The sequence below is a fragment of the Halichoerus grypus genome, chromosome 2 (assembly GCF_964656455.1).
Source record: "Halichoerus grypus chromosome 2, mHalGry1.hap1.1, whole genome shotgun sequence".
Lineage (NCBI taxonomy): Eukaryota > Metazoa > Chordata > Mammalia > Carnivora > Phocidae > Halichoerus > Halichoerus grypus.
The window spans coordinates 134341435-134364075 of NC_135713.1; the positions used below are offsets into that span (position 1 = coordinate 134341435).

The following is a 22641-nucleotide window of genomic DNA, read 5'->3' on the forward strand; positions in this document are numbered from 1 at the left end:
TTTGCTGAAATGTGTAAGTGAAGTAAGCTAAGGACTCTGGCAGAAACAAGACTTAAAAGTCCAGGACCATTTCAACATTCGCAATTTGCTCACCCTCACTTACTCCTCTATGATCCTTCCTTGATGTTCAGTAAAGCTCAGTGTGAAGGATGTAACAAATAGTGGAGGGGCTGTGTAGTCAAACCTATTTGGTGAAGGCTCTCCAAGTAAACGAGTAACCGTAACATGTCACACTCAAATTTTCTGGTACCATGCCTAACAAAAAAGTACCTGAAATGCTACCCAAAAGGTACCAATACTATCTAATCTTTTCATGGTTTTAAAATCAAAATGGCTAGATCCTTAGAGCAATATTGATATTCTCTCCTCTAATATAGGGGAAATAAATTAAGTACGTTATTATTACCTGACAGTAGTCTTCACCATCCTGATAACATATGCTACTCTTTATTATGATTTCTAAGAATCATACTCCTCCATGGAGGAATGACATACATGCTTAAAGGCATTAAAGTAAGAGGCAAGGATAGTATTAATCCATTCACATAAAAATGACCAGATTAGGTCTTAGAACACCTAATGATGTCATTTTGAAATACACCTGAGTTTATTTATTTTTTTTAAAGATTTTGTTTATTTGACAGAGACATAGTGAGAGAGGGAACACAAGCAGGGGGAGTGGGAGAGGGAGAAGCAGGCTTCCCGCAGAGCAGGGAGCCCGATGTGGGGCTCGATCCCAGGACCCTGGGATCATGACCTGAGCCGAAGGCAGACGCTTAATGACTGAGCCACCCAGGCGCCCCTACACCTGAGTTTAAGATAAAAGATTAAACATAAGAGGCACCTGGGTAGCTCAGGTTAAGCATCTGACTCTTGATTTCAGCTCAGGTCATGATCTTATCATTGTAAGATCGAGGCCCTCCCCACCCCCAAAGTTTCTATGTTTGTAGATAGCAAAGGAAACAGAAACAGATGACTATGTTTATTTTTCAGTCCCCGTGTCTTTTTTATTTTATTATTTTTTTAAGATTTTATTTATTTATTTGTGAGAGAGAAAGAGGGAGAGCATGAGTGGGAGGAAGGGTAGAAAGAGAGAGGGAGAAAATCTTTAAGCAGACTCCTCGCTCAGTGTGGAGCCCGATGCGGGGCTCAATCTCATGACGCTGAGATCATGACCTGAGTCAAAACCAAGAGTTGGATGCTTAACCGATTGAGTCACCCAGGAGCCCCCCCATCTCTTTTATAAAACAAATACTAACACTGGCGACCATAACTGAAAGACAGTATTTAGTATAGATTGCTAGGTAGAGTAAAACATGAAAAAGATTTTTCTAATCAAGTCAAGTGGGCAAATATCTTTGTACAGTCCTCAATTGGCCAACCGATCAGTTGTGCATACTGTTAAGAAAAAACAACAAAACCCTCACATAGCTCTGTTTGCTTTGGCATACTCCTTATGTATGAATTCTGAGATTTCAAGGAGAAAGGGTCTTTTATGAAATGGATAATCTGTAACTTCTATGTATAACTCTATACTATTAGAGGATTACACACAATTTTAGATTAGTACCCACTAAGGAGAGAAAGCACTCATGTCATCTTTTAGTTTAACACATAAATGCCATAAAAAAACTTTTAAGGGCTGCCTGGGAAGAAGTCCATAAAAGAAAACAAAAACGAATATTACAACTTTGGTTAAACTGTAAGTTGTTAGGTAGCTACTAACTAAAAAATAAATGGGAAATATGAATGGTACTTGGTATGGTATTTTAATTTTTCTGACATGATGAAATACACAAATTCATCTGTAGCAAAAACTTTTCATAAAACTAATCAAGCAGGAACTCACATGGACTTTTGTCATAGAGAATCGTATCTTCAAACATACTTGTACAAAAAATACAGAATGGTTCAAATATGCAACTACTATAAAAGCTGATAACACATTATTGAATTTTAACCCAGTGAAGACCAGTTCAGGTAAATTAAGTTGTTAAACAAAGATTTACTACTTTAATTTTTTGAGTAATTAATTCCAAAAAAGATTTACCTTTCAATATCCAAACATTAACTTTTACCCAAGTAAGTTTTAATGTTAAAGTAGATATAACTGTTTTGAAGAGAACGCAATTTTTTTTTTAAAGGTAGGACTACACCAAATCCTGCCCAGGAAAATTAATTCCTTAACCATCAATTTACTCACCCAAAAGTGAATCAAAATACAACAGGTGGTAAATATTGAAGTATTTTATTAAAACAAAGAGATTTTAACTGACTTTAAAATCCAGAGTTTAATTTTGCTTGCGACACCTATAACAAAGATTACAATCACTGGTATTTCTCAAAGTATGAATGCTACAACCATTAGTTTTTTAAGTGTAAGTACTGATCAAAACATCAAATTATAATATGTGATTTATTTTCAAATGCTTAAAACCAGGAAGGACTACATATTTACTTCTCTCAGTGGTCTATATTTTTCACAAAGTGATCTAATTGGAAATTTCCTATCCTTCCAAGTTGGTAAGAAGAGCTACCACTATACCTTACACAAAATTTCAGTTTTTCAGGTATTTAGAGAATATCTTGTAACAGGAAATAGTAGACTATTACTAAAAAAATTAAAGATATTCATAATTACCTGCAAAAAGATCTTCTCTGTCATCATCTAGCACCACCTCTGCAGGTTTTGGACCATTTGAGTTTGGACTCACATCTTCTGTAGGAAGACTAGCTGGTTCTGGAGATGATGGACTTGACTGTTAAAAAAACAACAGATGATGGATTAGCAGGTTTAACTGTTATAATTACATCTCTCTACATTATAGAAATAGAACATTCTCTTGATAAAAAGGGAAGAAAGAACAAGAACAGCTATTCATAGTACCTCCTCTAAGGGTAAGAATAAACCAAAACCACATTTTTATTCATTTTCCTTCTTAACAAAAAGTCACTTAAGAGTAAAAAAATCTTTTCCAGTCATCCCTTTAGAGATACTAATTTGTCATGTTGAGTTATAATTAACAAAAATGTAATGTTTTACAGCCATATATAACACTGATTATTTTACAATAGTAAAAAAATCAGATCTTGAAAACATGTTGCATGTATCGTAAGTTCAAAGTATTCCTTTACTGTTAACAGAAAAGTTTAACAGTAGCTGAATTAAGTCTACAATTATAAAATTTTCACGGTTAAAACTAAAAATATGCCCTTTTCCCAAACATTTATGTTTCAACTGAATTTAGGGACTATTTCTGTACTTCTTAACCCTAAAATATAATGAGTAACATAAGAGAATCTAGCTTTATTATAGTTTTCTTTTAGCTTTATTATAGTTTTCTTGTAATAGTTAAAAACCAATATTTTAAAAAAATCACATAAAAATGACAGTGTGTATGTCAAAAGTGTACAGCTAGATATTTTCGCAAACCAAACACGCCTGTGTAACCAGCACCCAGATCCAGAAAGAGTATTATCATCAACCCCAGAAGCTCTACTCCCATTCTTATCCTCTCCCTACCAAAGCTTCTATCAGCATGCATTAGTGTTCCCTGTTTTTGTTCTTCATAAAAGTGGAATCATACAGAACATATTCTTTTGTTTTTGTTCTTGATGTTATGTATTCAAGATACTTCCACAATGTTGTGTGTAGTAATAGATCACACATTCTTGTTGCTGCAAAATACTCCACTGTGTAAATACACCTCAATCGATCCATTCTATTATTGATGGACATTTGAGTTTTGTACTACTATCAATAACGCTTGTATAAACTTCCTAGTATATGTACCTTAATAAAGGTGAACAAATTTGTGGTTGGTATGTATGAGTAGAATAACTAGATGACAGGTAGGTGAACATTCTGCTTTAGCAGATAATCTTCTAAAGTGGTTGCATATTTTACACTCCCACCAGCAACATATGAAAATATCAATTGCTCCACGTCCTTGTCAACATTTTGATAACATTCCATCTTTTCCATTTTAGCTATCATGGTGGTATAAAGTATATCTTGTGGTTTGAATTTGCATTTCCCTGATGAACAGTGATGTTCAGCAATTTTTCATGTTAAATGGCCAAATGGTTAAATATCTTCTCTTTTAAAAAAGGTTTTACTCATTTATTTAGAGAGAGTACACACATGCATATGGATAGAGGGGGAGAGGGAGAGAGAGGATCTCAAGCAGACTCCACTGAGCACAGAGCCCGATGCTCAGTCCCACAGACCTGAGATCATGCCCTGAGCTAAAACTAAAAGTCAGACACTTCACCAAGTGAGCCACCCAGGCACCCCTTGAATATCCTCTTTTTTGAAAAGTGTCTTCAAGTATTTTGCCCATTTTGCTATAGTTCTTAGTGACTTGTACGAATTCTTTATGTATTCTGGATACAAGTCCTTTGCCAGAGATGTATTTTCTCCCAATCAGTGGCTTGTGTACCCACTTTCTTTTTTTTTTTATTAAAACTTTTATTTTTAAGTAATCTCTATACCCAATGTGGGGCTTGAATCTACAACCCTGAGATCTAGAGTCAAATGCTCCACTGACTGAAGCAGCCAGACACCCCTTCCTACTGTCTTAATAGTGGACTTAGATGAATGGAAATTCTCCATTTTACTAAAGACAAATTATCAGTTTTTCTTTTTATGATTAGGAAACTTTTTGTAGGACAGTCTTTTGAAGTCATTCCTAATTCTTAAAAGATTTTCTCATTAGCTTTTTAAGTAAACTATCCTCTATGGCATAATGACATTTCTTCACAGCTTTCAAAAAGTTTTAATTCTTTTTAGAGAGAGAGTGCGAGTGGGAGAGAGAATCTGAAGCAGACTTCATGCTGAGCACAGAGCCTGATGTGGAGCTTGATCCCACAATCGTGAGATTACAACCTGAGCTGAAACCAAGTCCAACGCTCAACCGACTGAGCCATCCAGGTGCCCCCAGTTTCAATTCTTTATAGAATTTATTTTTCTTTTTTTAAAGATTTTATTTATTTATTATTTGAGAGAGAGAGATTGAGAGAATGAGTAGGAGGAAGGGAAGCAGACTCCCTGCTGGGCAGGGAGCCCAATGTGGGGCTCAATCCCAGGACCCTGGGATCATGACCTGAGCCGAAGGCAGAAGCTTAACCACCTGAGTCACCCAGGTGCCCACTCTTTATAGAATTTAAAGGAGAGGTTTTTTGTTTTTTGTTTTTTTTTTCTCTCAGGAGTTCATTCTTATAGTCCCAAACTCTCACAAAAGTGGGACTCCACTTACCATAGCAATTTCACTTGAAGGAATTTAAAAACAACTAAGCTTATACATTTTTCTTCTGGAAGATGTTCCGACAACCTCAACCTCACCTCTAGCTGAGTCTGTTTAGGTGAATGGCCTATATGCTCCTATAGAATATCTACTTCTCCTATCATAATTTCTCTTACCACACTATAATTATTAACTGTTTATTGATTACAAACTCTATAATTTGTTTACTAATTTTTTACTCAGTTCCTGGCTGCAAATGCTCAGTGACTGTTAACTGAATTCCAAGAAAATAATTATGAATATGCCTAAGAATTGGCCCCAAGTTCGTCAATGAGATTATCTATAACACTGAAAAATTTGAAATAGCATAAAGCACATTTACATAAAAATGTAGCAGAGTAGTTTCAACAACCAGGCATGATAAAAACTCTCAGCAAACAAAAATAGAGGGGAACTTTTTCAAGTTGAGAAAGAATAGTTACAAAAACCTACATCAACTTTTTTTTCCTTTTTTTAAAGTAAGCTCCACGGGATGCCTGGGTGGCTCAGTCGGTTAAGTGTCTGTCTTCGGCTCAGGTCATGATCTCAGGCTCCTGGGATAGAGCCCTGCATCAGGCTTCCTATTCGGCGGGGAGCCTGCTTCTCCCTCTGCCTGCCACTTTCCCCTGCTTGTACAGGCATGCGTGCGCACGTTCTCTCTCTCTCTGACAAATAGAGAAACAAATAAATCTTTAAAAAAAATAAATAAAGTAAGCTCCACACCCAATGTGGGGCCTGAACTCACAACCCTGAGATCAAGAGTCACATGCTCTATCCACTGAGCCAGCCAGGTGCCCCCTACATCAAAGTTAATGGTGAGAAACTAGAAGCTTTCCCACTAATATCAGGAACAAAACAAGGATGTCAACTGTCACCACTGCTTTTCCACATTGTACTAGAACTTTTAGTTAATGAAATAAGACAAGAAAAGGAAATTAAAGGTATACAGATTGGGAAGGAAAAAATAAAACTGTCTTTGTTCAGAGATGACATCAGTGTCTAAGAAAATCCAAACAAAAAAACCTCTCAAAACTAATAAGCACTTACAGCAACATTGCAGCATACAAGGTTAGGAAACAGAAGTTAATCACTTTCCTACATAGCATCAATGAAAACAGAATTTCAAGTTAAAAACAGTAACATTTATATTAGCACCCCCAAAATGAAACACTTAGGTATAATCTAAGAAAATATGTGCAAGATCTGTATGAGCAAAACTCCAAAATTCTGATGAATGAAATCAAAGAGCTAAATAAATGGAGAGATATTGCATGTTCATGAATAGGAAGACTAAATCTTTTAAGATGTCCCTTCTTCCCAACTTGATATAGAGTATTTGATGCAATCCCAATCAAAATTCCAGAAAGTTATTTTGGGGATATCAATAAAATGATCCTAAAGTTTATTCAAAGAGGCAAAAGACCCAGAATAGCCAAAAGAACATTGAAGGAAAAGAACAAAATTGGAGGACTGAAGCTACTTGACTTCAAGAACACTTGACTTCAAGCGTATAGTAATCAATATAACGTGGTAATAGATGAATGGAACAGAAAAGCCCTCAAACAGACCCACATAAATAGTCAACAGATCTTTGACAAATGAACAAAGAAGAATAGAGAAAAAATAGTCTCTTCAGCAAACACTGTTGGCCTAACTAGACATTCACACGCAAAAATATGAATCTGCACAGACATTACACCCTCCACAAAAATCAACTCAAAATGGATTACATACCTAAATGTAAAGCACAGAAGTATAAAATTCCTAGAAGGTAACAGGAAAAATCTAGATGACCTTGGATTTGGCAGTTAGTTTTTAGATACAATAACAAAGGCACTCTTACATTAAAGAATTGATAAACTTCATTAAAATTAAAACTTTTTGTGAAAGATACTGTCAAGAAAATAAAAAAACAAGCCACAGACTGGAAGAAAAATAGAAACATGTCCCACATCATATATCATCAGGGAAATGCAAATTAAAATGAGATACCACCATACCTCGTGATAGTGTATCTATACACCTATTAGAATGGTCAAAAATCTTTAACTCTGACACCACCAAATGCTGGCAAAAGGAAATCTCTTTCACTGCTGGTGGGAATGCAAAATAGTACAGCTAGCTTGATAGTTTGGCAGCTTCTTATAATAACTAAACATACTCTTATCATACAGTCCAGTAATCACTCTCTTTAGTATTTACCCAGAAGTGCTAAAAATTTATGTACACACACAAAAACAGCACATGATGTTTCCACCAGCTTTATTCATAACTACCAAAACTTGGAAGCAACCAAGATGTCCTTCAGTAGGTTAAGAGGTAAGTAAACTGGTGCTTAATGTCAATGGAATGTTACTCAGCACTAAAAAATGAAATGAGCTATCTAGCCATGAAAAGACAGAGACAACTCAAATGCATATTACTAAGTGAAAGAATCCAGTCTAAAAAGATTACTTATCATATGATTCCAACTATATGATATTCTGGGAAGTGCAAAACTATGAAGACAGTAAAAAGATCAGTAAGTTAGAAGGGATGAATAGGCAGGGCACACATGATTTCTGGACAGAGAAACTACCCTGTATGATACTATTAGGGTGGATACACATCATGTCATTACACACATGTCCAAACCCACAGCATGTAAAACACCATAAACTATAAACTTTGGTGATTACAACGTGTCACTGTAGATTCATCTATTGTAACAAATGTACCATACCTAACTCAGGTGGAGGAAGTTGACAATGAGGGATAATGCATGTGTAGGGGCAATAGATGGGAAACCACTGTACCTTCTACTCAACTTTGCTGTGAGTTTAATACTGTTCTAAAAAATAAAGTCTAGGGGCGCTGATTAAGCAGCTGCCTTTGGCTCAGGTCATGATCCCAGGGTCCTGGGATCGAGCCCCACATCAGGCTCCCTGCTCAGTGGGGAGTCTGCTTCTCCCTCTGCCCCTCACCCTGCTCTCATGCTCTCTTCTACTCTCACTCTAATAAATAAATAAAATCTTAAAAAAAAAAAGTCTTGAAAAAAATGAAGCAGAGTGGCACAGGAAAAGGCTTATAATATGCCATTACATGGGAAAAGTAGGTACCTACACATATGATTCAGCCTTCTGATAATATTCATTAAAACTAAGATATACTTGTATTGAGTAAGACAAAGGCACCAGGGGTCCTATACATAACTTATACAGCAAATTGGAGCAGTCGCTCACTTACTAAAGGCTGTGAGAACTTACTTGTCTTTGCTCCTGCCTCCCCGTGACTCTTTCAGTTTCGTAGTGAGGGCAAGAGCTGTTCTCCACTGTATGCGCAGGAGTATGGAGAGAGTGGCCACTGAATGAGGAAGTGATGGAAGGGAACATGGATGACTTAATTGCCTGGAGCACAATTCTGGGTGATCAGAACTAGTTCTCCAAGATATGCGACTGTAGACATATTAGTATTTTTAATAAATGTGTATTTACTCCCCTACATTATCACCTAGTCGTGTGCTGGAAATTATTTTTATAAAAAGTTCCAAGGTTGTTGCGAATCTCTCTTCAATTAAAAAGTAGTGTTTAAGATTCCAAACAAGATTAAAGAAGCCCACTAGAGCCCCTTTCCCACTGATTAACACTAAAAGCTCTGGATAGAATAAAAAAACAAAGACCTAAAATTAAATAATGGCAGATATATTAGGGAAGGAGACAAAAATGTGAAGGTTAATTTTATGATTTTTTCCCCCTTCTTTAACTTTCAGCTTTTCCTGAGAATGGCTCCAGTTGTAGAACTATACTAGTAGTGTGAGCAGCAATGACTCCAAGAAAAACTTCTATCTTCTGATTATAACACCAGGGGCCCTGCTACCAAGAGAATGTAGGTGGAAAAATTTTCTTTTCTTCCTCTCCCTATTCCATTTTCTTTCCTGGCTGTGCCCTGAGGCCAAACCTAGTGGCTTAGATGCATGAAACCAACAATGATGAGAGTATTGACATCTAAAATCCCAAGAGAAAATCTACTTTTCTGGCCAGCTGAACCAGGAAAAGGGGACTCAGAAATCTGAAGGGGAGAGGACAGAAATCCTCATTAGTATTTTCACTCCTTTCTTTCTTTCACTGCTTTTCCCTAAGAGTGACCCAAGCTGAGCAAACGTGTGTGACAGTGCAGGCAGCTACAACTCTGACAGAAGGCAACGTTTCTGAGAAATAGCCTTGGAAAACAGAGGTCAATGTCTCTTTCCCAAAGACCAGATTTGTTTACTGTCCATTATAATACAGACAATGTCTCCTCTACAGCAAAGAATAGGCACACATATTGCCTATTATAATGATTTGGGTTCCCTAAGCTCAGGTTCTTCAGCTGCGACACAAACCAAAGACAGATACAATATCAACCTCCCCCTCCATCACCCCATCAAGAGAGAGAGAGGGGAAATTACAGAAACACCATACTCGTGCTGCTTGCTATGCTTTGAGTAAAAGTGCTTAATCAAGTCTTCTTCCAGCAACCATAAAACAAGTTAATTTGTTAGCTTAGAAGGAACATACAATTTCAGACTCTTTACAGTTCCTGACAGAAAAAGTCCAGCAAACTTGAAGAAAAATCATTAGAAAATATCCAATCTGAATAACAGAGAAGAAAAAAACTGGGGGGGGGGCCGGGGGAAGCAGAAACTCAGGGACCTGTGAGACAATACTAAAAAGTTACTGGAATCCTAGAGAAGTACACAAAAATATTTCAATAAATGATGGATAGAAAGTCCCAAATTTGTTGAAAAACCTAAATTTACATATTCAAGAACAAGCAAACTCCAACAGGACAACTTCAAAGAAAACCATACCTAGCCACATCATAAAAAGTGGCTGAAAACCAAAGATTAAAAATAAAAAACTTAAAGCAGCTAAAAAAAATTACATTCAGGGAAACAATTACAAAGACTGCATATTTCTCATGAGAAATTAGAGACCATGACAGTGCACAGTATCTTTACAATGCTTAAAAAAAAAAGGTCAACATAATTCTATATCCAGCAAAAATATCTTCCAGGAACAAAGACGGAATAAAGATATTCTCAAATGAAAGAATACTATAGGGATCTGTCATCATTAGGCCAGTTTTTTAAAAAAGTTGGGGCGGGGGGACCAAAAGACAATCGTTAGCCTGAAGATACATGATATGAGTAACATAAATTTGGATCTTCAGGAATACAGTGAGAATCACAGAAACAGTTACTGGAGAAAGGTAATAGACCATTTTTCTTCTCTTACATTATTTAAAATGTGTATGACTAAGAAAGCAAAAATTATAACACTGTTTGGTAAGGTTTTCAATGTATGGAGATATAGGTGAAAACTGTAACATCCAGGAAGGGAGGTAAATGGTTATAAGGATCTGCATTTTACTTGAAGAAGTATAATATGAACTCTAATTAGATGGTAAATCATTAGGTATATATTTTGTAATCCCTACAGCAACCACATACATATGTAATATATAATATACATTAAAATATATTTATATGTATTATAAACAAACTATTTATAGGGAGGAAGGAAAGATAAGCAAAAAACCCAGTAGATAAATTAAAATTACTTACAGATATTAAGATAATACAAAGAAGGGAGAAAAGGGGAAACAGAAAAACTGAAAACAAATAAAATGGTAGATCTAATCCAGTTACATCAATAATTACATTAAACACACCAATTAGAGGACAGAGGTAGCTAGGCTGGATATAAAAACAGCAATACAGAACAATATGCTGCCTACAAAAAAACTACTTTAAAAACACAGATAGTTAACAGTAAAAGAATGGAAAAACTATGTCATGCAAACAATCAAAGAGATGGAGTGCTACCTTAGCATCATAAACTTCCGATAAAGAGTATTATCAGCAATAAAGAGGGACATCATATGATAAAAGGATCATCTTACCAAGAAATCATAACAACACTAAGTCTGTGTCTAACAACAGAGCTTCAATATGAAGATAAAACTGAACTGAAAGTATAAAAAATTAAAAATCTACAATTATATTTGGAGACTTCATCACTCTTCTCACAGTAATTGATAGAATAGATAGGTAACAAGGCAAGACAGAGTAGACCTGGAAAAACTTTTAACCAACTTGACTTAACTTTATAGAACCCTCCAATAGTAACATCAGATTATATACATTCTTTTCAAGCACATACAGAATATTCATCATAAGAGACCATATTCTGGGCCATGAGACAAATGTTAACACATTTAAAAGAACTAAAATCATAAAACATTTTCTAACCATAATTAAATTAAACTAGAAATTAATTTCAGAGACATACTGAGAAAATCCCCAAATTTTGGAAATTAATACATTTCTAAATAACCCATAGGTTAAACAGTAAATCAGAAAGGAAACTAGAGCACAGTTTAAATTGAAAGAAAACAAAACACAGCATCAAAATTTGTGGGATACAGCTAAAGCTGTGCTTACAAAGAAATATATAGCTAATTAATACTCAAAAACAAAACAAAGAAGCAAACAAAAAACAGCCAAGTTTCAAATCAATGATCCAAGCCTCTACGAACAATAGAAAAAAATCAAGAAAGCAAAAGTTGATTCTTTGATCCCAAGATATTCTCTAGCAAGATTAAAATAAATGAATAAATAAGTAAACAAACAGAAGACATAAATTATCAATACCAGGAATGAAAAGGCAGGGGCAACACTCACAGACACGATCACAGGATAAAAGAGTATTATGGAAAACCTTATGCCCATAAATTTCACAACTTAGACTGAATGGACAAATTCCTTGAAAGACCCATACTACAGAAGTTCAACAAGAAATAACCCTGTATCTATTAAAGATAATGAATTTGAAGTTAAAAGTCTTCCAAAAACAAAACTACATGCTCAGATGATTTCACTAGTGAGTCCTATCAACCTTTAAAGAAGACAAGACTAATTCCACGCAACCTCTTCAAGAATACAGAAGAGGAATACTCGTCTCCAATTCCTCTAATGAGACCAGTATTTCGGGTACCAAAACCAGACAAAGATATTACAAGTAAAAGAAAATACTACACAAATATCTACTGTAACAGACATGACAGCCTAAACAAAACACTATCAAACTGAAGGCAGCAACATATAAAAAGGGTTTTATGACTGTGACGGGCTTATCCCAGGAATGCAAGATTTATTCAGTGTTTTAAAATCAATCAATATAATCCACGTTATCATTAACCTAAGAAGAAAACTACATAATCATCTCATTAAACGCAGAAAAAGAATTTGCCAAAACCAGCCTCCATTCAGGAATACAAAATTTCAGAAAACTAAGAATAGAACTTCTTTAACCTGATGAAGGACAACTACAAAAAAACTTATGGGGCACCGTGCTGGCTCAGTCGGTAGAACATGCAACATTGAATCTCGGGGTTGTGAGTTCAAGTCCCATGTTGGGTGGAGAGATTAAAAATAAAATCTTTAAAAAAAAAAAAAACTTAACAGATAACATCATATGTAGAGAGAGTACTTCCCTCCTAAGTTCACTAAAGGGAAAATGATACCCACTTTCACCACTCCTATCCAATATTATACTGATGGTCTTAGCTACTACGTTAAGGCATACAGATTGGAAACAAAGAAATAAAACTCCAAATCACAAACAGTATGATTATATCCATGAAAATCCCATGGACTCTCCAGAAAAACTACTAGAACTAATGAGTGTTTAGTACAGTTGCTGGATAGAGGGTCAATATGACACCAATGAGCAAATGTAAAAAGAAACCATGAAGTAAGTATAAACTAACAAAATATGTGCTAGATTGATATGCTGAAAACTACAAACAATGATGAAAAAAATCAAGTAAACCAAAAAAATGGAAAGAAATAGCAAACCTATGGCTTAAAGGCTCAATATTGTTAATATGCTAATTCTCCCCAAACTAATCTACTGACTCATCACAATCCCAAATCAAAATCTGAGGTGGAGTTTTGGTAGAAATCAATAAACTGATTCTAAACTTCCAGGCAAAAGAAGTAGAAAAGCGAAAACAATTTTGGAAAGAAAAAAATCAATGGACTCACACTACAAATTTCAAGACTCAGTTACACTAAGACAGCATACAACTGGCAAAAGGAGTCAGTAGATCAGTGAAATAGAATGAAGTCCAGAAATAGATGTATACACATACATATGCTCAAATGATCTTTGAAAAAGAGGCAAAGACAACTCATCAAGAAACCTTTTAAGTTTAGCTTCTAAACTCAGCATAAAGCATATAAGATTCATTGATGATGTATATATTGAAAAATACAACCAACTTGAAATAACATTTACAGACCACTCCACCCATCAACGTCTGACTATATATAACCTTTTGAAGTGCAAACATAGTATTTACCATAAAAGACCATATTTTGAGCCATAAAACAAACCTTAACAGTGTGATTATTTTTCAATAATTGGTGCTGGAACAACTGGATATCTATATGCAAAAAAACCCGTAACTTGAACTCACATGTAAATTAACTGAATCCTAGGCCTAAATTTAAAAGCTAAAATTTATAAAACTTCATTAAGAAAGGATTTCATATGTGACATCTAAAGTACAATCAACAACAGCAAAAGGATAACTTAAACTTCATCCAAAAAACAAACTTTCGGTCTGTGAAAGGTAATGTTAATAGCATAAAACGAAAAGCCACAGATTGGGTAGGGATATTTGCAAAACACACATCTGGCAAAGGATTTGTATTGAGAATACATGAAGAATTCTCAAAACTCAATAAGGAGATCCAAATTTTTAAATGGGCAATAGATGTGAAAGAACATCACCAAATATGATTTTCAGATGGTGAATACGCACATGAAAAGACCTCAACATCACTAATCATTACAGAATGTACATTAAAACTACAATGAGATAACACTACAAACCTGTTAGAAAGGCTAAAAATCACTGGTGTGCTGGTAAATGTTTAGCAACCATGTCTTTGAGAGAGAAGACTCTGACAGCTTTTGCTCATTTTTGTGGCATAAACATGCCTGCTGTGGCTGATTACCCCTCACTCAAAGTGGACTTGGGAAGATACGCACTTAACACCATACAAATACAATAGACATATGGCCTCAAGAGCATTAAGAAATAATAAAATTCAGTAAAGGAATTAGGAAGTGACAAGCTTTGAATATTTATTACCTTCATTTTTAAAAAAGATTTATTTATTTAGAAAGAGCGAGCGAATGAGTGAAGGGAGGGGCAGAAGGAGAGAGAGAATACCGAAGTTGATTCCCCACTTAGTGCGGAGCCTGACACTAGGCTTAGATCCCAGGACCCTGGAGATCAGGACCTACGCCAAAATCCAAGAGTCAGCAGTTTAACCGACTGAGCCACGCAGGCGCCCCACCTTCATTTTTAATATAATTCATTTAAATATGTTTGTAACTTAATTTTAACAATGGCTGTGTTTAATAACCAGTTTACAAATTCTTGACAATTTAACAATCACTTCTTTCAAGACAATATAAACCAGCCTAAACCTCACCACTACCTAAAATAAAAACTGACACTAACAAGTGCAGACAAGATGTGCAACAACTAGTATTCTCATTCATTGCTATGGGAATGTAATGATACATGTGATTTGGAAGAATTTGGCAGTTTCTTTCTTTGCTTTCTTTCCCTTCCTTCCTTTAATCTTTTATAATTTTATTAGATTTCAAAGATGGAATGAACAGAAACCTGACCAGAGACTAAAATAGACAAATCTAGCTGCACAAAAAGTTCCCTGGGGCGAGCTTTCAAGATTCAAACATTCAATAATACATAGTGTAACTCTCTGAATAAGGGTAAAATTTCTGTATTAAAATAACTTTTATGACACCACGAAATACAGTGACATGCTTTTGTATTGAAGCATCGTGCTTTTTAGAACATGAAACCATAGATTAACGATTCTCAGACTTGTGGAACAGTGTCCTAATGGGTATGTTCCTGAGTTGTATTATTACTATAGCCATTAACTCATGGGACTAAAAGTAAATGACTTCACCTCTTGTAAACCATTCTGGCACAAGCATGGCAGTTTCTTACAAAGTCAAACATACCATATAACCCAGCAATCCTAAGTATTCACCCAAAAGAAATGAGAACTGTGTTCATACAAAAACCTGCACATAAATGTTTATATTGACTTTACTCATTAATGCCAGAAGCTGGAAACAACGGAACAGTCCTTCAACAACAACCGTGATACATACACACAATGGAATACTAAATTCAGCAATAAAAAAAGTAATTAACTATTGATAACAGGCAACAACATTTGAATCTCAGATACTTTATGCTAAATTAAAGAAGCTAGACTCAAAAAGTTTTATACAGTATGAGTCCATCCAACAGATCAGTGGCTGCCAAAGATAAGAAGTGGGAAGTGTTAACTATGTGAGAGAATTTTTTTTAGGTGATGAAAGTGTTCTGTATCTTGATTGAGCTGGTAGTGAATTTTACTAAATTGAGGTTAATTTTGCCCCAAGTAAAAACTACCATCACAGAAGAAAAAGAAAAAAACCACAACCATTCCATTTCGTAGGAAAGTGGGTATTTGTAAAATTGCATTAAAGGGAAATTGTATTCTTAAGAAAAAAGTCTGCAAGAAAGTAACTCTACCTCAAGCAACTTCATTTAACAGCATTTTTTAGAGGCACTAAAAATAGTTCATTCTAAAATCCTTAAATTTAATGGTTTTAAGGGAAAGTGGTCAACTAGAGTGCTACTGCTTCATAAAAGTTTTTAGTAATTTCCAGTGCTCACCCCCTTTAAACACCTGATCACAAAATGTTTCTCTGAAACAAAGGTAACTCACATTGAAATTTCCAGAAAAATGAGTACATTTAAAGTTGGAGGTCTACCCAGAGATCAGAAAACAGAATTAAGAAAACAACTTATACACTATTACTACCTGTTGTGTAGGCACAGTACATACTAATTTAGTATGTATCAACAGTCCCCTGTCTTACTCTACTTATTCTCTGATAATTTCACCCACTTTCAGGATTTCAAAGATCATTTCTATGCAATTAAGTCACTCCAGTGTTCTATACCATTTCTGTGCCATGTGCGTATTTCAAGTACATGTGTATCACCTGGTATTGCAGGTGTCTGTTCACACAGCTTTGTTTATTATGTTGACTCCTTTCATATACTCCTCCATAGGGCAGGGACTAGATGTCCACAGTCTGGTTTAATGTAATCATTCAATAAATTTATGACAGATTTCTAAATCAACATTTCTAGCCCATCCAGCGGTTCTAACTGCTTGATGTTCTCTTCACTGGTGTAATGTATGCCTAAGTGAAATGAAACTTGTAATACCTTTGTCAAAGAATCACCTGAAGAGAGGGAGACATAAATGATGTCTTTAGATGTCTAACTTTTTATCTACTGTTCCATCAACTTCCTTTTCTCCTTTACTATTTGTGCTTTCCTTCTTGAGGTCTTTAACTTCAGGCTTAAAATAGCCTCCAACTCATTAACTTACCAGTAATACCTCCCACTCAAATTTACCTCTCAGACTGCTAGCACATTAATCTTCCCAGGTGATCATGTTAACTGCCATAAAAATCTTTCATAGCTCTCACCCACCTACATAACAGATTCCAAAGCCCTTCACAATCTCACCACATAGTAAACGTACATCCTATATTCAGCCACCCATAGAATTTTTTATGGTTCCCTAGAATATGGACTGACCCTTGAGCAACCCTTGCTATTCTCCCACTTGGAAATTTCATTACCCCTTCAAGGTCTCTCTTAACTATTACCTCTTCAATGAGCTTCTCCCAACCAAGAGAAGCATTTACTGTTCATCTACTATGTGTCAATAACACTGATAGGAATTACAATCTCCCCATTGTTTCACTGGTACTTTCAGTGAAAAGTGATGTATTTTCAGACCATATAAACACAACCTGTATCAGAGTTTTCTGTACACCACTTTATTCTGTCCTCAAAGACTTGCAGCAGTTTGCTGATATTTGCACTCTGATTATCATATAAACAGTAGAGCAGAGGGTAAATACCCAAGTATTTGTTGAAGTCAACGAAGTTAGATGTCTTCTGAGCACGGGGTTAAAGAAAAGGAATTTTAAGACCATCTGGAAATTCAATATGAAATGCTCTATCATCTCTATCATGTGACACAATTGGGCAAACTATGGTCCCCATCTAAACTTCAACTGACCCTTGTATTTGAGGTTGGTATAAGAACCACGTGTGAACATCTATGGTCAAGCGATTTTCAACAAGGGTGCCAAGACCACTCAAATGAGGAAAGCATAGTCTTTTCAACAAATGGTTCTCGGACAACTGAATTGCCATGTACAAAAGAATAAGGGTGGACCCTACCTCATGCCATATACAAAAATTAACTCAAATGGATCAAAGACCTAAAAGTAAGAGCCAAAACCAAAAACTTCTTAGAAGAAAACAAACATGTAAATCTTCATGACCTTGGATCTGGCAGGGGATTCTTAGATATGATAGTGAAAGCATGAGAAACAAAATTTTAAAAATAAACTGGACTTTGCCAAACAATTTTTAAAATTGTTAAGGACACCATCAAGAACATGAAAAGACAACCCAGAAAATGGGAGAAAACATCTGCAAATCATGTATCTAGTAAGGAACTTGTACCTAGAATTATATAAAGAATTCTTATAACTCAGTAATAGACCACTCAATTAAAAAATGAGCAAAGGATCTGAATAGACATTCCTCCAAAGAAGACATACAAATGGCCAACAAGCATATGAAAAGATGTGCAATATCTTTAGTTACCAAGAAAATGCAATCAAAACCACACTAGGATAGCACTTCACACTCATTAAGATGAACAGAACCAAAAAAAGTCATATTAACAGGTGTTGGTGAGCATATGAAAAAACTGGTACCCTCACACATGGCTGGTGGAAATGTAAAATGGTGTGGCCACTTTGGGAAACCTGTCTGGCAATTATTCAAATGATTAAATGTACAGTTACCACAGGACCCAGTAATTCTACTTGTAAACAAATGTTTATTGCAGCATTACTCACAATAGCCAAAACCTGGAAACAATCCATATGTCCATCAACTGACGAATGGATAAACAAAATGTGGTATAGCCACACAATGAAATATTATTCCATTCTGTAAAAAGGACTTTGAAAACATTATGCTAAGTGAAAGAAGCCAGTCATGAAAAATCACATTTTATGATTTCATTCATACAAAGTCCAGAACAGAGAAGTCCATAGAGACAGAAAGTTAATTAGTGGTTATTGAAGGTTGGGGACAGAGAGGCTTGGGGGATGGGGGCAAGAGGTGATACTTAAAAAGTACGGGGTTTCATTTTGAGGTGATGAAAATGTTCTATAACTAACTGTGGTGATGACTGCACATATCTGTAAATATACTAAAAACCATCAAATTGTACACATTAAATGAATGAATTGCATGGTTATGTAATACCTCAATATAACTGTTTAAAATACAGAACAAGACATAAATTTCCTGACTTTATTTTTTTATTAAAGATTTTATTTATTTATTTGAGAGAGCACGAGAGAGAGAGAGAGAGAGAGAGAGAGAGAGAACGTGCAGGGGGAGGGGCAGAGGGAGGAGTAGACTCCCCGCTGAGCAGGGAGCCCTAGGTGGGGCTGGATCCCACCACCCTGGGATCAGGACCTGCGTCAAAGGAAGATACTCAACCGACTGAGCCACTCAGGTGCCCCGTTACTATTTAAGGTGTTGTCTTATTACTCCATACTGCTTTAGGGCAAGCACCTTTTAAGCTTAGGGCTGTATCATTTAAGTAAAAAGCAGTATTCCTAAACAATTTAAAGCTTTGCCTCTCAGGTACCAAAAAGAACACGCTTTCACTAGATTCTTTCTACTGCTCACTCTATTCCCAGCCCCCTATGCCAGGGGCTACCAGTGTCTTGTTTCACAGTCAGAAGAGAAACGAACACTAGGAGTTTTAAATATGCTTCATTAACTGAATTTGGCTTTATGTGACTGTTCTTAATTGTGAAAGGAAAGGAGTCTAATACTGTGTTAAAAATATACTCATACACTAAGTTGTATGGTCATTACAAGCGTTAACAATGATGACAGTGAAAATGTCTATAATTTTATTTTCACCTATATGGATTTCAATTGATTTTTTCCTCCAAATACCCTCAGAGGAAAAAGTTTCTACATAAATAATTTCTAAAACTCTTACTTTTTCCTTAATTAAAGACATTAATTTATATGTCTTTCAATTTACAGCTTAGGTAATAACTATTCAAAGCAGATGATCTCCATCAGAATCATCTGGGGCTTAGCAACTCATTATTGTCTATGGACCAGAAGCAAAGTCACGAGGAGTTTGTTAAAAACGCGTAATAATAGACTTATCCCAGCCCTACAGAATCATAATTTGCACTTTAACAAGATCCCTGGGTAACTTATGTATAAAGTTAGAAAAGCACTGATCTAGAGACATCTGCATTTCAAACATGAATCCCCAGGTTTCTCCTACACAGTGAGGTTTGAGAAGCACTTTTGAAAACAAAAGTGGAGTTACTAAAAAAGAACATTCCTTCAGAGCACTTTTGGTATACTAAAAAACACCGCTATATAGCCTTCCTGTAACAGTTTGGAAAGCAAAAAAGATTCTGAATTTACAAATCTCAGTTATACTACCTTAAAGTTAATAACCTGAATGAATCTATAAAAAGGGGGTTTAGATAAACAATCAAAACCAACTTTATTTACAACTTTCACAGTGCACTAACCAAGCTCAATTTATTCATACTCAAAACTTCTGTAGACTTTTATTGAAAAACAAAAACAAAAACAAAAGTCAAATACCTTATTAAAAAGTCCCAACCAAACGGGAAATACAGATTAGAGTTCCTTTTACTCAACTCCTAAAAACCTCAATTAAACAGAATGCTTAGTGTTCAAAGTATTCAAGTTTACACTAGGTCAATAGTTTGTTTCGATCCTAGCTGGGGGAAAACCTTTGCAGCCCTCAAGGAAATACAGGTCTTAGAATCCTGCATAGACACTAACTCTCATTACATTTTAAGATAGTTATACAGTACGTATAATGGGCTAAAAAGATACTAAACCCAAAAGGTTAATCTGTTATGCAAGACAATTTTTACTAATTCTTAGGATGCTGTTCAGACAATGAATCCAGCAAACATTTACTAAATGGAAATGTTCAAGACTGGGAGGAACACAAAGATGATCAAGGCACTATCAGCCCCAAGAAGCATATAATCTGAGGGGAGGTGGGGATTGACTGAGAACCTGCATACACAATTTGCAGAGTATGGTCAGTGTGGAAACTGGTCCCCGGAAGTTCCCAGTAAATGAATTTCGAATAAAGGCTATTTTACAGTAATTTCCAATTGATTTGGTGTCTAGATGCATAAGCCAAAAAAGCTTACTAAAAAGCACTTTATAAGGAAATACAGCCCAAGGTAAACAATCTTCTGGGCAATTTGCATACATTTTAATACACATACACACAAAAAACTGGGCTATGAGGTGTGGCCGCCCTCACCAAATGCAAAGCAATTCAAACCCGAAATGGATCTAGGGGGCCAATACAGTAAACAGTGTTTCCTTTGACAAAAACAGGAACACTCAACTTCAGAGATCGCTGACCATGCGAGAAAAGAGGAAAAAGGGAGTAAGGATCTGTTTTTACTTCTCCGTGGTAACTTAGAAAAAAAAAAAAACAAAACCAACAACGAAACCAGCACCTGCCTGGACTACTCCCACCCTTCAACTTAATATTTTATAAACACTCTTATTCTTAAAAAGTCCAGGAACTAAAGACGACAAAACCGGTTAAATGCATTTAACAGTAGAATACTGAGGCACCTCCCTCAAGGGGAACTAGCAGTCCATGAAGGGTCATGACTGGGAAAAGTGCATCCACACGCTCCCTGGAGAGCCACGGCCACTCAACACTCAGTTCACTGCTCTCTCCTTTCAGGGGCACACCCTCCCTTGGGAAGGGAAAAACAAGCACCTCTCCAAAGGGACTGCGGAGGTCGCTGGGAGGATGGTGAGGTTTATACCAGGACTCGGGGCAAGCCCTTCCCTGGTCTGGAGAAGAGGTGCAAGTGACACCGAGGAAGGCCAGCTGAGCGGGGAAAGGGCGCTGAGATGCTCGGGCCGGTCCCTGCCCCCCCAGAGAGGATCAGGTCGGCCCCCGGCCCGCAGGCTGGTCTCCTGAGGAAGCCTAGCCGTCCAGGCCAAGCTCCAGCCCACTGACAGGTACCTGAGGTGGGGCCCGCGTCACAGGTGTCGCCCCGAGCAGGTCCCTGCAAAGCCGGGGGGGTGGGGAGAGACAAGTCCGGGCAGGGGAAAGGCACCTAAAGGTGAGACGCGCGGCAGTAGCGGAGCGCAGCACCCACGGCGACGCGGTCTCACCTCTAGGGTGGACACAGTGCTGGTGAACAGGTCCTCTCCATCCTCCAGCTCCTCAAAGTCGGTGGGCTTCGCGTCCCCCAGCGGAGGAGGCTCCCTCTCGGCCGCCATCTTCGCTTGTCCAGACGACTGCGCGAGCGGGGCCTCGCGGACCTGTCACGTGAGCACGCACGGCAGTGCTGGCGCGCCGGCCGTCCCGCTCCCCCCCGCCCACGGACCCGCCCCTCGTGGCCCCGCCCCGGCCACGTGACTGCGCCCGCCCCGAGCGCGCCGCGCTCAGCTCCGCCCCTTTGGTTCTCCTTCCAGTTCTGCGTCTGGGGTGTCGTCTGCCTTTCGCCGCCCACTTGCTGGCCAGACTGGGGTGGCTTTTCTTACCCTCACCTTCGTAGCACGTCTGGGCCAAACGATTTCTCGGTATTACCAGGTTTAAAAGGATTACCACTTTTCAAATCTGCTTTAGGAAGTGGAAGAGTTTGGGGACCAGTCTTTGGGCTTGGATTATACACAGACTGAGGACAAGATTGAGGACTGGTGGAAGAGAGACATCGCTACGCTGTCCAACAGAACCCTCCGACATGATAGAAATGTTCTGTATCCGTAGAGTAACCGCTGGCCAAATGTGACCACTGACCCCTTCACGTGACTATGAGGAGCTGAGTTTTAAATTTTAACCGCATGTGGCTAGAGGCTACCTACTGGCCAGTGCGGCTCTAGATAACAAAAAAGCCCTGAATAATTTGTTGTCTGAGGTTTACTCCAATTTCCTCATGAGCCACACAGTATTTTTCCTCCATAAAGTAAGAGAAAGGCTGAGCAAATAACAGGAAAATCAATGGATGATTGCTGAGAGCCTGATACTCAATTCCCTCCGCCAATTACTAGCACTTCATCATGGGAC

General features: G+C 37.1%; 1 protein-coding gene across 3 annotated transcripts in view; it reads right to left on the minus strand.

Moving 5' to 3' along the window:
* SNX2 (sorting nexin 2) overlaps positions 1–21938 on the minus strand; it is a 53210-nt gene extending 31272 nt beyond the window's left edge. For all 3 annotated transcript variants that reach the window (XM_078067586.1, XM_078067585.1, XM_036071926.2), the window contains exons 1-2: positions 21747–21938; positions 2642–2759 (exon numbers count right to left, since the gene is read on the minus strand). In XM_078067586.1, the coding sequence (XP_077923712.1) occupies positions 2642–2759; positions 21747–21854 (226 nt within the window). In that variant the 5' untranslated portion in view covers positions 21855–21938. The remainder of the gene's footprint in view (positions 1–2641; positions 2760–21746) is intronic.
* Between the last annotated feature and the right edge of the window lie 703 nt (positions 21939–22641).